Genomic DNA, 15,896 nt, shown 5'->3' on the forward strand with positions numbered 1-15,896 from the left:
AGGCCAATGGCGAGCGAGGGCGCGCCCCGTTTCACAAACACACACTTGGGTCTCCATGGAAACCCGGACTCTGGCACAGTACATGTCGGCTGGCGGGGCGGGGGGCGGGGCGTATGTCAGGCCGCGTGGGCTGGAGCCGGCGGCGGCCGGGTTGCCCTCCACGCGGGACGCGCCGCGAGCTGCGCTATCCGTCCCCGCAGTGGTAGACCCTGCGGCGCGGCGCTGGGCCGAGTCGGGCGGGGCGTGGCCTGGCCGGGCCGGACCGATGGAGCCTCCCGCTGCTGCCGGGTGGGTGCCGGGAGGTCGAGGTGCCCTGTGCCCAAGCGCGGCGCAGGGCAGGGGGTTTGGTGTGTGCACACACGTGGTCGCGTGTGCGGGACATGCTAAGCACACGTGTGTCAGGGTACGGCGTGTGTTCACGCACACGTGGGGGTGTGCGTGTGTGCAACGTTCCTGCTCATCTCCCATATATGTGCAGACTAAGTTTTGTGTGCACCCCGCGGCACGTGTGACCGTGCAGCACCGTGGATGCCCTTCTAATCAGCTGGGCGGCATTTGAACCTCTCCTGAGTGGCTGCGGAAGTGCCACAGCTAACAGGTGTCCGCTTCGTGTGGCCACAGGTGCTTGGAATCCGTGCTGCATACACATGCATGTGGGCGTGCACAGGTGTGCAACGGGTTCAAATACATGTGTGAGGCGTATGCATGTGCCGGCTTTCAGCTGTCTCCACACACACCTTTGGCATATTTGCCCTCACACACGAGAACACATTTGAACATGGAGGGCCTATATGTGTGTGCAGGGGTTCCAATTGTGTGTGTACACGTGTGAGGTGTGTGAAGTATGTGTGTATGCAGGGATTGGAGTGTGTGTGCAGATGCCTGGCGTGGGGTGTATGAAGTGCATGTGTCTGCCAATGACAGTGTATTTTGGTGTGTGATGTAAGAGTGGAATTATACACGTGAAGGAGTTGGCTGTGTCAGGATGTAATGTGAGGGTTTGTACATATTTGTATTAAGGGGAGAGAAGAAACACCCAAGGTTCTGGGGGGTGTTGGTGATAGATGTGTTCTAAGAGCACATTGTGAAAGGAACCTGTGTTTGCAATAGCAGCGAAGGGTCCTGTGGCACCTTATAGACTAACAGAAAAGTTTTGAGCATGAGCTTTCGTGAGCACAGACTCACTTCATCACGAAAGCTCATGCTCAAAACTTTTCTGTTAGTCTATAAGGTGCCACAGGACCCTTCGTTGCTGTTACAGATCCAGACTAACACGGCTACCCCTCTGATACTGTGTTTGGAATGGGTTATATGGGAGTGAGATTTTTATATCTTGTATAAAGCAAATTAGATGCAGCTTCATATGATTTTAATGTGCGACTTTGATTTGAATTTTGTGTCCTTTCTGAGTGCAATTTCAGGCTGATTGAAGAAGATGCAGAAAGTGATTATGAACAGGGTTCTAGTCTGATCAGAGAAATGAAAACAGAAGATGATGTTGAACAAGATTCCAGTCTCTTCGAAGAAGATAAAACATCAGTGACTAGAACGGATGGTGAACCACTAGTGAAATTGTCTGAAAATGACCTCGACAGTAATAAGATCATACTCACCAGTGGCATACAGGAATGGCCAGATGGTTCTAGGTACAAAGGGGAATTTGGGTTTGATCTAAAGCTTGGCTATGGAGAATTCTCCTGGATCAATGGCGAGGTAAACTGGCTTATTCTCTTTAAAATTTACATTAAGTCTATCTGATAGCCGGTTTGATTTGTCAAGAAGATACATCGGTAAGTTTCTCATTTTTCAGTATACAAAAATGTAATACATTTTTCCAGTTAGATGGGATGTATAGCTTTGCCTTTTATGAAAGTTGCACTTACATCACGTGGCAAAGTATACTAAAAGACTGCTCCTCATGTGTGAACTGGGAGTTCTATTACAGTTCTTACAGTAAATAGGTTTGCCCATATCTCCTGTTGGCAACAGTTGTGTTCACAGATAGTTACAAAATGACGCATTAAATGGGTAGGAGCCAGATATCAGAAATTGTGAATTACAGGTTGAACCTTTCTAGTCCAGCACCTTTGGGACTTGACTGGTGCTGAACGAGACAATTTGCCAAACCACAGGAGGTCAATATTGTTTAGCAGCATTACCAACAGTGGGCTCTCAGAAGTCATTTAAGGATAAATTACAGCTAAATAATAGCACAGAACGCTGAGGGCCAGGACTGGTGGCTGTAAACAAACTTTATGGGACTATCGGAAATTTAGCCACACCTATAAGTGATTGAAACAAAAAGCTGTCAAGTAGCACTTTAAAGACTAGCAAAATAGTTTATTAGTTTATTTATTATTACCTAATAAACTATTTTGCTAGTCTTTAAAGTGCTACTTGACTGCTTTTTTTTTTGATAGTGTATAGACTAGCACGGCTTCCTCTCTGTTACTATAAAGTGATTGTCTGGATAACTAAAATCATGCCGTATTTATTACGGATGTTGCTGGACAGGAGAGTGCCAGACTTGAGAGGTTTAACCTCTAACTTGCATTTACAATAATGCTTGTGGTTTTAATACTGGATGAAGAACTTGTCAGATTTAAACATTAAATCACTTTATCCGGGGTGGAAATTAGTTTACAATTCAACATTCAGCTGTCATTTTGTTAATGCAAATGTAAATCCGGCTATTAGTTATTTTGTCTGCTTGACACTACTTGTAGGCTACTATCAGTGGGATTTATTTAATATTTTCTTATTTCTGTGCAGCACCACACATTTTACTCAAATCAAGATTTGCTCATGCTACCATTTTAGGCCTTGATATTTTCATTTTGGGTTTGAACACAGTAGAGTTGTGCATATCTCAGGTTAACACAACTGAGTGGCAGGGAGCTGGCCACTACTTAGAGGAGAGGGGAAGCTGACCAGCACCGTTTCTTCGCTTCTGACGAGATGCCTCCCCTGACAGGAGCAGAGAAACTGCTCTTGTCAAGGGCAGCAGGCTGACTCTTGCTGCCCCGACAGGAGCAGTTTCCACACTCCTGTCAGGAGCAGTGAGAGTCAGGCTGTTGCTACTGATAGAAGTGGGAAAACTCACCAGCGTTGCTGCACTGGCTCCAGTAAGTGGGGAGCCTGCGAACCAGGCTCTGGTCAGTTTCCTCACTATTGTTGGTGACAGCAGCCGACAGCCTGATTCTCCGCTGCTGTCACTGACAGGAGCAGCTGCCACCCCTGACAGGAGTGGAGAGTCAGGCTGCTGTTCCTGATGGGAGTAGCTCCCATTCCCAGAAGGGGTGGCAGCCAGGAGTCAGACTGCTGCCCCTGAGAGAAGCAGAGGGGCAGAGCCAAGAATCAGACAGGAAACTGACCAGCTGCTGCACTGGTCGGTTTTCTGGCTCCTCTGACTTGCGTGAAATTTGACTTACGCAGGGTTGCTCAAGAACACAACCCCCACGTAAGTTGGGGTCTACTGTATTCATAGTGCAGTCTAAAAATCCATCATCTTTTTCTTCATTTTAATACAGGATGTTATATTGAGCAGTACTTTCCTGATATACCAGTCTGATTACTCTAAATGGGACTAAGATCATCCCATGTGTTCCTTTGGGAAGTGTGCTCAAATTCATGTCTCCTATGATGGTGTTGTGGCGGGCAGTGGAGCTGACAGCTGCTGTGTGCCCAGGGGCATACTGGGAGCGGGGCTAGGCTCTGTGTCCTGGAAGGGGTGGGGCAAAGGGCAGAAAGGGCAGGGCCTATGGCAGTCAGCACTCAGTGCCACTGTGACCTCAGCGCTGCCCTGCATCACTCCATCACAGCTGTGTGCAGCATGAGATCAGCACTGCCGAGGCACTTCAAGGGGACTGGAGCTCTGGCTGCTGCCATTGCTGAAGTAACAGCAAGGGTGGATGGAGATCCAGGCCCTTTTGCAGCACTGGGCCTTGGGGTAATTACCTCCTTCCCTCCACTCCCTTATTGGTGGGTCTTGTCGTAGGAAGATGCCAGATTCACTTAGTGACACCTGTTGAATTTGTGAAAGTTATTAGCGGCCCTCAGATATTTGCATCAGGAATTGTGATGGAGAAACAAAACCATTTTTATTGTGTGCTGGGACAGCACCTAATCCCTGATCTAGGATAGGGGGTGTAATCACTACAGCTATAATCAGAAAGTATTTTCTACTGTTTAAGCCTGGGAACAAGAACTCAGTGATCTAGTCCTGGTTCTGTCATTGATGTGCTATGCAGCTCTGAGCAAGTCAGTTAGGCCCTGCCCTGTGTTCCTTGGGCCTTCAGATTCCCCAGTAGTTTTTTTGGTAGTTCTGTGTATGCAGTGGTATCTCTGTTGGTTTCGTTGCCTGTAAATAGGTACTCAGGTTGAACCTCTCTAATGTGGAATGCTCTCATCTGGCAACATGCAGAATACAGAATGGTTATAAATGGCTGGATGACCACTTATCATGAGTTTGGCCAAGTTTCCCATGGTCCCATAAAGTTTGTTTCCAGCCACCAGTCCTGGCTCTTGGTGTTCTGTGCAATTATTTAGCTGTAATTTACCCCAAATGCCTCTAAGAGCCCATTAAGCAGTGGAAGTGTTGGTAATGCTGCTAGACAATATTGACCTCCCATCATCTGGCAAATACTCTCATTCATTACCTGTAGTAGCACTCTTGTGATGCAAACAAATAGTGTGAAAATGAATTATAAGATATCCACGTAGACTCTAAAAATGACTGTAATACTTGCTTATCTCATGGGGATGCAGTGACAAATGACTGAATGCATGGACAAGCATGAAAAATTTAAGTGCTATAAATAACCGTGAGAAGATGTACTAAGACTCTAACGCTGTTAAAGATAGAGCCATTGGAGAGAACTTTGCAGCTGATAACAGAGTGGAAGGTTCAGAGCCTTTGGAGGAGGTGCAGGCACCCATCTGTGTAGATGCCTCCTGGATCTGTTGGTCTTGAGAGTCCTTTCTCCATGTGCCTCCACAGCCATGTTGAGAGGCTTTTCCCCTCTAACTCTGTAGGCTCTCTAGTCATTTTCCTGTAAAGGGAAGCCTTATAGAAAGCCATGCAAGAGCAAACATATGGTGTTTTAACAATCTGCAGGGCCAATCTGTCCCATAAATCAGTTAAGACATGCAAGCATGTAGATCTTGCTGTGAAGATGGAAACATCTTGAGTGTTGTAACCCATATTATATTTATTTTTTCCTTGCAATTTTTCAACATATTTCCCCACAAAGTAACATGTACAATTTCCATGGATGCCAACTAAAGACCGTGTAACTTATTGTTTATTTTAAAGGTAGTGATGTAAACAGAATACTTTCTTAATTAAAACAAAAAAGTAGTCCAGTAGCACTTTAACAACTAACAAAATAATTTAGTAGGTGATGAGCTTTCGTGGTACAGACCCTCTTCTTCATATCATAGCCATACCAGAACAGACTCAACACAAAGAACCAAAAATAATAATCAAGGTTGACAAATCAGAAAAATTATCATCGAGATAAGCAAATCACAGAGCAGAGGGGCAGAAGGGGTCAGGGGAAAGTCAAGAATTAGACAAAGCAAAGTATGTAAAAGAGCCCCTGTAGTGAGCTAGAAAATTGTCATCCTGGTTCAAACCATGTGTTAATGTGTCAAATTTGAATATAAAAGAGAGTTCAGCAGCCTCTCTTTCCAAATGGCTGTGGAATTTCCTTTTCAGTAGAACACAGACTTTCAGTTCATTGACAGAATGGCCCACTCCATTAAAGTGCTGGCTGACAGGTTTGTGAATCAGGAGTGTTTTTATGTCTGTTTTGTGCCCATTAATTCTTTGTCTAAGAGAGTTTGAAGTCTGTCCAATATACAAAGCATGTGGGCATTGCTGGCACATGATGGCATATATGATGTTAGTTGAGAACATGAGAATGTGCCCATGATTCTGTGAATAATCTGGCTAGGTATCTCCAGAATAGATATGTGGACAAAGTTGGCAATGGGCCTTGTTGCGAGGAAAAGTTCCAGGACTGGTATTCCTGTGGTGAGAATCCTCATAAGGTTGGGAGGTTGTCTGTAAGAGAGAACAGGCCTGTCACCTAGGGCCTTCTGGAGTGTGGCATCCTGATTAAGGATAGGTTGTAGGTCTTTAATAATGTGTTGCAGTGGTTTGAGTTGGGGACTGTAGGTAATGACCGGTGGTGTTCTGTTCTTGGCTTTTTTGGGCCTATCTTGGAGTAGCTGGTCTCTGGGTATTCGTCTGGCCCTGTCAATTTGTTGTTTTATTTCTCCTGGTGGGTAACTCAGGCTTATGAATATGTGGTAGAGATCTTGTAGTTTTCAGTCTCTCTCAGTAGGATCAGAGCAAATGCGATTGACCGTAAACAATGGATCTAGTTGTGTGTGCAGGATGGAAGTTAGAAGCGTGTAGGTAAGTATAGGGAGCAGTGGGTTTCCGGTAGAGTGTGGTACTGTTCAGGCCATCCTTGATTTGTACGGTAGTGTCCAGGAAATGTATCGCTCGCTGGAGTAGTCAAGGCATAAGTTGATGGTGGGGTGCAGATTGTTAATGTCTCTGTGGAATTCTTCTAGAGTCTCTATACCACGGGTCCAAATCATAAAGATGTCATCGATGTATCATAAGTAAAGGAGGGGTAATAGGGGATGAGAGCTGAGGAATCATTGTTGCAGGTCAGCCATAAATATATTAACATATTGTTGGGGCCATGTGGGTGCCCATAGCAGTTCCACTAATCTGGAGGTATAAATTGCCCCAAATTGGAAATAATTGTGGGTGAGAACAAAGTTACAGAGGTCAGACACCAGATTGGCTGTGGTGACATCAGGGATGGTATTCCTGATCGCTTGTAATCTGTCTTCGTGTGGAATATTAGTGTGCAGAGCCTCTACATCCATGGTGGAAAGGATGGTGTAGTCAGGAACTTTTCCAATGTTTTGTAGATTTTGTACTCCTCTGTCTGATCAATGGCTACATTTTTGATCAGTAATTTACATTTAATCATTTGGAAAAAAATTGAATTGCAATCCAAAGATTGAGTTCCAATCTTGCAGAATCACCATGTTTGATTGAAATAGAACTACTGTACAGTAATAAGTCTAATTTTAATGACATTTTGCAAGTAGGTAGATCCTGGATTGGAGAAGGGAACTTGCCTTGTTTGAATGTTCATTTCTTGTGCTGAACTTTTATTAATTTTAGTAATTCTCAATGTTTCTATTACACTCATTGATCAGATGAGCTGTTCTCTTGCTAATTTAATCACTGTAATTTCCAGTGGATGTAGCCTAGTGGAGGATATGTCTGTTGGCCTTATATGATAAAGGTAGCATGATCATACCCTGTGAAAATGTTAAAATTAACATTTCTCTTTTCTTTTTTCTGTGAATATACTGATCATTATCAGGGAGCTGGCTGAGGGTCTATGCAGTTAGCCATAACTTGTTATTCCTTATAAGATGGATTTTGGCCCTATTAAATTGCATGTGAAAACAATTTCTTGAAACAGTTATCCAGTATGGTTTGCCTGCCTGATGAGAACTAAGTAAGAAATTGTTAGAAATCCTCAGACCCGAAGAAGAGCTTTGTATGAACTCGCAATCTTGTTTTTCTCTCACCAACAAAAGTTGGTACAAAAAAAGAGATGATCTTGTCTAGGAAATTGTGTGATTAGTTGTCTAGGAGATAGAAATATTTGATAAATGAGTGTGTTCCAGTTTTGCTGTTTATGACTTAAAACTGTTGTGTTGCTGACACTGGGCTGTGACCAGTGCCCAGCACCTGGAAGGCCTTTCTGTGTGTTGTTTTGAAGCACCAACTGGTAAATTTCTTTTCTTTTGAGATGTTGGGCTATGAAAACTGCCAGGGCAATATGTTATTTTTAAGGAAAGAAAAGGAATATTACAGTTGTGAGGCATTCAATACCATTTCTCCTCTTTCTTCCAAGCATGTAGAAAAGGTGTTGTATAATATGAGAATCCCACCAAAGTCTTTGTTGCTGCCATCCATGTTTCTTTCCACTGGGCATAAATGCCCAAAAAAAGTGATGCGTTCCCAAAGGATTTAGATCCTTTTTAAAGGAATGAGTTCAGGAGCATTGACTTACTTCTTAACACTTTCTCTGGAACTGGGAGAGTAAAGAATGAAATGAGTTATAATTGTGGTCTGAAATGTTCTCCCAAAGTGATGTTGGCTTTGGATAATTGGATAAATGGACAGTAAGATGGACGGAAACTGGTTAGAAGATTGGGCCCAGCAGGTAGTGATCAAAGGCTCAATGTTGGGATGGCAGTCAGTTTCTAGTGGAGTGCCCCAACCTTTGGTTCTGGGTCCTGTTCTGTTCAACATATTTATCAATTACCTGGATGAGGGGTTGGATTGCACCCTCAGCAAGTTTGTGCATGACACTAAGCTAGGGGGGAGAGGTAGATACGCTGGAGGGTAGGGATAGGGTCCGAAGTGACTTAGACAAATTGGAAGACTGGGCTTCAAGAAATCTGATGAGGTTCAATAAGGACAAGTGCAGAGTCCTGCTCTTGGGCTGGAAGAATCCCAAGCATTGTTACAGGCTGGGGTCCGACTGGCTTGGTAGTAGTTCTGCAGAAAAGGGAAAGGACCTGGGAGTTGTAGTGGACAAGAAGCTGGACATGAGTCAACAGTGTGCTGTTGTAGCCAAGAAAGCTAATGGCATATTAGGTTGCATCAAGAGGAGCGTTGCCAGTAGATCCAAAGAAGTGATTAGTAACAGAAAAGGAGCCATGTTAGTCTATATACTATCAAAACAAAAAAGCAGTCAAGTAGCACTTTAAAGACTAACAAAATAATTTATTAGGTGAGCTTTCGTGGGACAGACCCACTTCTTCAGACCATAGCCATACCAGAACAGACTCAATATTTAAGGCATAGAGAACCAAAACAGTAAGCAAAGTTGACAAATCAGAAAAAAATTATCAAGGTAAGCAAATCAGAGAGTGGGAGGGGGAGGGAGTCAAGAATTAGATTAAGCCAAGTATGCCAAAGAGCCCCTATAATGTCCCAGAAGGTTTGCATTGTTCCTCTTTATTCGGCTTTGCTGAGGCTGCATATGGAGTACTGTGTCCAGTTCTGGGCCCCCAATTATAGGAAGGATGTACATACGCTGGAGAGGGTCCAGTGGAGAGTGACCAAAATAATTAGGGGCTGGAGCATATGACTACGTAGAAAGGTTGAGGGAATTGGGACTGTTTAGTCTGCAGAAGAGAAGACTGAGGGGGGACGTGATAACAGCCTTCAACTTACTGAAGGGAGATTGCAAAGAGGCTGGAGAGAGGCTGTTCACGGTGGTCATGGACGGCAGACCAACATGGAACGATGGTCTCAAGCTGCGATTGGGAAGGTCCAGGTTGAACATTAGGAAAAACTTTTTCACTAGGAGGGTGGTGAAGCATTGGAATGGTCTACCCAGGGAAGTAGTGGAGTCTCCACCCCTGGAGGTGTTTAAGTCTCACCTTGACAAAGCCCTGGCTGGGCTTATCTGATGGGTTTGGTCCTGCTTAGAGCAGGGGGCTGGACTCAATGGCTTTTTTTAGGTCTCTTCCAGCTCTGTTGTTCTATGATTCTATGATCCCCTCTGTGAGATCATCTTGCAGATGCTCTGTTCCCTCAGGTCATGAAGAACATATGGATGGCCACACTGGGTCAGACCAAAGATCCAGCTAAGCCTGGTAGCCTGTCTTCCGACAGTGGCCAGTGCCAAGTAGCCCAGAGGGACTGAATAGAACTGGTAATCAAGTGATCTATTCACTATTTCTCGTTCCCAGCCTCTAACAAACAGAGATTAGGGATACCATCCCTTCCTGTGTTGGCCAATAGCCATGGATGAAGCAATCTTTCATGAATTTATCTAGTTCTTTTTTAACCTTTTTATTGTCTTCACCTTTGCAGCATCCTCGGGCAAAGAGTTCCCCAGGTTAACTGTGTGTTGTGTCGAGAAATACTTGCAGTTTTAAACCTGCTGCCTATTGATTTCATTTGGTGACCCCTCGTTCTTGTGTTACAAGCAGAAGGAAGTGCTACTTACTCATCTACTTCCTCTGTACCAGTCATGATTTTCTAGGCCTCAATCATATCTCCTCTTAGCTGTCTCTTTTGCAAGCTGGAAAGTCCCAGCCTTATGAAAAGCTCCTCCTGTTGACACCCCGCTAACTTTTGTTACCCTTTTCTGAACCTTTTCTAATTCCGTTCAGTGATCTCCTCCCTCTCTGCTTTTGGCAAACCCCCTCTACTGCTCTTTTCCTGCTTGCTCTCGGCTACTTCTTATGCCTCACTTGGTCACTCCATTTTGTCAATGTTAGATACGCATTTACCCCTGGGCTGCTCACTTGCTGTTTGCTGGGCTGTTTCACTTTTAGCTTTGCCCTGGACACTTCCATACTTTGCTTCCCTTTTGGGTCTTGGGTTGGGTTTCATCTCCTGAGTGGCTTAGGGCATGCACATGGTGGTTAGCAGGGAGTTTCACCTTTGTTTCTCCATTGCCCCTTTGGTTGTGTTTCAGATCCCTCTCCAGGTCCACTCTCTTCACTCTTCCTTTCTCTATACAGTTGAATACCTTCTTAAAGACTAACCACCACAGTACAACAGAATCCCTTTCACTTCTCCAGCAAAGCTAACCCAAGCCCCCTCCTCCAAAGCCTGCCCCTCAGGTTTCCTACAGGTGTTTTTGTGAAAGGCAGGTTTGTGCCCGGAGCCTCCCTCTCTCCATACGTAGTTCCATTTGCTCTTCTGGCTTAAAGGTTTAGTTCTAGAATATAGTGATGTATCTGCTTATCCTAGTGTTTGTGCCAGCACTCTCAGGTCCTTTTGGGCATAATTTCATCTGTGGCAATCATGACTGCATCCTGTAGTTTGTTCAGGAGGCAGGGGAATGCTCTCAGAACAATGCAATAAGCAGCCTCTATTGGGGACTAATTGCTTGAGGAGTTGGGGCATCTGAGGTGCAATCCAGAGTTCTTGAAACACACAAATGGGGATATTTTTAACTTATCCTGTCTGTGTTCTCTCACATTTCATTTAAGGGGCTTCATGTCACCAGCCCTAGAAATTGGACCTCATTCTAGTAAAGAGCCACAGTGCAAAAACCTCACGTTTCTCAACTTTGATCTGCCAGGACCTGCTCAGAGACTCCAGGGAATCTCTTGTCTTTCTCCTGAGAGTGCCAGAAAATGTTGGGTAAAACCTCTAGTGCTGGCTCAGTGTCTTTGATGATGCAGACCTCTGTTCAGCTCCTCCCAGGCAGATATCAGCCATTTGCTTTATGGGCAGTAATGATTTTCAGTCTCTGACAGATAAGGCAGGATTCAAATTGTAAAGATGCACCTCAGGTTCTATTACTAATCCCCCAGCTATCCAGTCATCCTGTTTGGACCATACTAATTTTATTGAGGATAGTCACCATGCTGTCCACAAAGCAATAGGACATTTGCTGGCCATCTAGTGCTTTGATGCCCAGAACCTGCAGAAACATTATGATGTGGAGAATGGTATATTTTAAGGTATTTGAGCACCAAATGATTTTAATCCCAAAATTACTATGGAAAGAGAAAGAAGAAACAGTAAGCATGTCTTAGTGACTGTCCCACTCAATTGTCTCTTACTAATTGTCTTTCGCATGGGAGCAGTACTTTGCCTTAGGCAGGGTGAGCAAACTTTTTATGTCACGCCCCCCTTTTCCGCCTTTTAAGCCCATGAGTTTAAATTGCAGCGAGGAAGATTTTGGTTAGATTTTCGGTAAAACTTGCTGATTGTAAGGGTATTTAAGCATTGGAGCAGATTACCTATCGAGATTGTGGATTTTCCATCATGGGAGGTTTCTAAGGATCAGGCTAGATACAGTAGAACCTCTGTAGTCTGAGTGTCCCCAGACTGGGTACACTCAAGGTTTAGACACTGGGCAGGGTAGGAGGAGGCAGCTCTGCATGCTGCCATTCTCCCCCCACCAGCTGGGAGAATGGACATGCTTCTCCGACAGTGGGGCTGGAGTACATGCGTTTTGAGGAGAGGCTGAGAGATTTGGGCCTGTTGAGTCTACAGAAGACAAGAGTAAGGGGCAATTTGATTGCAGCCTTCAGCTACTATTCCTGATCAGTTTCATCTCCCCAAGTGCCTCAAAAAGTATTTCTAGAGGATCTTCTCTATGATCTTTCTAGGGTCTGAGCTGAGGCTGACTGGTTTCTAGTCCCATGGATTCACCTTCTTCCCTTTTTTAAAAGATGGGCATGACATCTGCCTTTTTTCCAATTGCCTGGAACCTCCCCAGATCACCACAAGTTTTCAAAGATAACAGTCATTGGCTCTGCAATCATATCAGTCAACTCCCTCAGCACCCTGGGATGCCTTTGGTTGGCCCCATGGAATTGGCATGGAATTGTTAACTTCTCTCTCCACTGAGGACTTCCCACCTCCTTCCCACTCTGAACTCCCTCATTTAACACTCTGGAAGGTGACCTTGTCTGTGAAGACAGAGGCAAAAAAGCATTGAGTACTTTAGCTTTTTCCATATTGTCTGTCACTAGGTTACCTCCCTCATCCAGTAAGGGTCCCACACCTTCCCTGACCAGCCTTTTATTGCTCTGATGCCTATAGAAATTTTTCTTGTTCCCTTTCACATCTATTGCTAGCTGCTACTCCAATTAACCTTCCTGACTACACATGTGCATGCTTGAGCAGTATATTTATACTCTTCCCTTGTTATCTGTCTAAGTTTCCACTTCTTGTAAGCTTCATTTTTTGCATTTAAGCTCATCAAAGATTCTTCTGTTAAGCCAAGCTCATCACCTACCCTGTTTGTTTTTTTAGTGCACATTGGGATGGTTCATTTCTGTGCCTTTAGTAAGGCTTCTTTAAAATACAGCCCTCCTGGACTCCTTTCCCCTTTATGTTAGTGTCCCAAGGGATCCTGCCCATCAGTTTCTTGAGGGAGTCAAAATCCGTTTTTCTGAAGTCCATGGTCTGTATTTTGCTATGCCCCTTTCTTCCTTTGGTCAGGATCCTGAATTCAACCATCTCATGATCACTGCAGCCCAGGTTGCCACCCACATTTACTTCCCCTGCCAATTCCTCCCTGTTTGTGAGCAGCACGTGGATCTGAGCACGACCCCTGGTTGGTTCCCACAGCACTTACACCAAGAAGTTGCCCCCAACATTCTCCAAAAACTTCCTGGATAGTCTGCGTACTGCTGCTTTAGTTTCCCAGTAGATATCAGGGTGATTGAAGTCCCCTATGAGAACCAGGACCAGTGCTCCAGAAGTCAGTCTTTGTTGTTTGAAGAAAGCCTCCTCTAACTCATCCACCTGATCTGGTGGGCTACAGCAGACCCCCACCATTACCTCACCCTGGTAGCTGTTGCCTCTAAACTTAGCACAGGAACTCTCAACAGGCTCTTCTCCATTTCGTATTGGAGCTCTGAGCAGTCATATGGCTCTCTTCCATACAGTGCAACTCCACCACCTTTACTCCCCTGCTCGTTCTTCCTGGACAGCTTAAACCAGAGGTCTGCAACCTGCAGCTCCAGAGCCACATGTGACTTTTTAAGGACTTCTTTGTGGTGCCCGACAATATAATGGTAAAGTGAAAAAAACAAACAAACAAAAAACCAACCTGATTATTTCCAATATTTTGGTGAGCATCTAAAAGTCCAAAAATGAACAGTTCATGCCCAAATAGGAAACAATATGTGATCTTGAAACATTGGATGACTCCCCCTTTAATATGTGCAGTGCATTGTGGGATATGTACGTTTGCTGTTTGTAAAATAGGGGTTACAAAAAGTACAGATTGATATTATTTATTAAGGATTGTCTCGTATTCACATGTATTGCTGCTCTTGAATTCTAGCTATTTTGGTTGCCAGCTCCTGGCTTATACCTTTCCATGACGCTGCTTCAATCACATGAGACATCAGTGAAATTTTTCTGTGGTAAGGGAGTTTAACAGTTAAAACATACATTCGGTGATTGCTCATGTCCATTTCAAGTTGGGTGTACGTGGGCACATGCCCAGTTGCCGGAAGCTTTTTGCCCTATCCAGTAGCTGTAGGGTTGGTGTGGTGCCCCCGGACTGGCGCCGATATGGCAACCAATATATGCGCCGCCCCACCTCCACCATCCCCTGTTCAGTTCCTTCTCGCCGGGCTGCCAGTCATTGGAGCTCTTGCTTTCTCTGCTCAATTCTTTAGCTAGTAGCCTATTGTAATGTAAATAGTTCTTGAAGAGGTGTGAATAGTTTTAGTGCTTGATAGCTAGTCTTAGTATTTAAACTAAGAGCCGAGGTGGGGCTTTCTGTCCCCTGGCCTGGCTCCCCAGGCTTTGACTTGTTCAAAAGGCATCAAACATATGCCCAAAAGTGACCCCCCTTCAGCCTGTTTGATTTGCTTGAGGGAAGGACACTTGTGTGATCGCTGTCCAATATGTAAGGCCTTTAAGCCCAGAACTTTGACAACTAGGGTCCAACGCCTTAAAGTCCTCTTAACTGAGGGGGCTCTTAAGCCTCAAGAGTCTCCAGCAGGAGCAGAGAGAGGAGCCTCCTTGGTGCAAAGTGTACAGGTGCCATCAACCATGGTGCCGCCTAAGGACTCCTGGCACCGAGAGAAAGGTACAGGCACAGTCGCCTTCTCGGCACCATAGGAGTCAATCTCCAGTGCCGACGGAAGAGGAGAAGGCATGAGAGGCATTGCTCGCCAAAGTCAAAGTGGGGCAGCCTCAAGTCCAAGGCTCTGGCTCACACTGCTGAAGGGCAGGCGGCGCATCCATTGAAGCTGGTGCGGAGTGGGAGCCCATAGGTGCTGGACTTACCCTCAACACTGGAAGTATTTTGAGCAGCACAAGGACTTCTGCAGGTGCTGGTGCCGGGTTCTTCTCCATCTATGGAGGACAGGCACCATAGCACTGAAACGGAGTGCTGGGGGCTCATGGATGTGACACTGGCACCGACACCATATTTGGTGCTGAGCGCTCTGGTGCCAACCCAACAGACTCTGGGACTCTGGCACCAGCAACATCCTTGGTGAGCATGACATCAGTGCCGACTCCTATGGCCCCGCCGTGATCATCTACTTCTGAATCGGTGTTGGAGTTGGACTCATTCTACTCGAGCTCTGGATGGAGCGTGAGCTTGAGAAGGTTGCACCATAGCCATCACAGGCACCATAGTCATCGTTCAGATGATACAGGTTGGCCACCGGCTTTACAGATGACTCAGCAGTGGCCCTTGTGGACCCCGTGGGCATTTCATGAGGTGCAGGGCCAGGCCATTGGAGTGCCTTTTACAGTGCTGGGGGCCCCACTGTTCTTGTGCTTGGCACCGTCGGCATCACTGGGTGCCCCACCACTGGAGCAAAGACAGGAAGCGGCAGTCATTGTGGAGCCGCCTGCATCTGTTTCATTGCCGCCATCCTCAGCACCGTTTTTGGTGCTGTTGCAGCGGGACTGGACCCCTTTGGTGTCAGTGCCATCTGTAATTGTACCTCCAGTCCCAATGGGACAGGCACCAGCCTAGGCACCGACACCAACTCAAGTGCAGATAGCGGTGATGGCGCCGTTGTGCCATCTGTGTGGGGTTGTCTGGACAGCCAGTGCCTATGCCAGCCTGAACAGGTCACTACTGCTCTTCCCCTCCAAATGGAGGCACAAGGGCTTCATCAAAGGCTGCCACTGGCTGGGCTGGAGCTGCAGCTGGCGGCACTGGAGCTGCAGCGTGGCATGGGCAGTGAGGGGCCAGCGGCTGCCCATGCCTCAGCCTGCTGCCCACGCTGGAGGGGCCTGGCCACCAAGGAGACCAGCGACATGCTGCTGGTGCTTGAGGTGCTGGAGCCTGACGAGGCTGGCAGCTGCTCCGAGGAGGATCTGGGCA

General features: G+C 45.9%; 1 protein-coding gene across 1 annotated transcript in view; it reads left to right on the forward strand.

The window, feature by feature from the left end:
• Positions 1 to 258: 258 nt before the first annotated feature.
• The window catches only part of ANKMY1 (ankyrin repeat and MYND domain containing 1), an 83,343-nt gene continuing 67,705 nt past the window's right edge, over positions 259 to 15,896 (forward strand). Inside the window, exons 1-2 of the mRNA XM_075003948.1 lie at positions 259 to 288; positions 1,422 to 1,713. Of these exons, the coding sequence (XP_074860049.1) occupies positions 266 to 288; positions 1,422 to 1,713 (315 nt within the window). The 5' untranslated portion in view covers positions 259 to 265. The remainder of the gene's footprint in view (positions 289 to 1,421; positions 1,714 to 15,896) is intronic.

The sequence above is a fragment of the Carettochelys insculpta genome, chromosome 10 (genome assembly GCF_033958435.1).
Source record: "Carettochelys insculpta isolate YL-2023 chromosome 10, ASM3395843v1, whole genome shotgun sequence".
NCBI classification, from domain to species: domain Eukaryota; kingdom Metazoa; phylum Chordata; order Testudines; family Carettochelyidae; genus Carettochelys; species Carettochelys insculpta.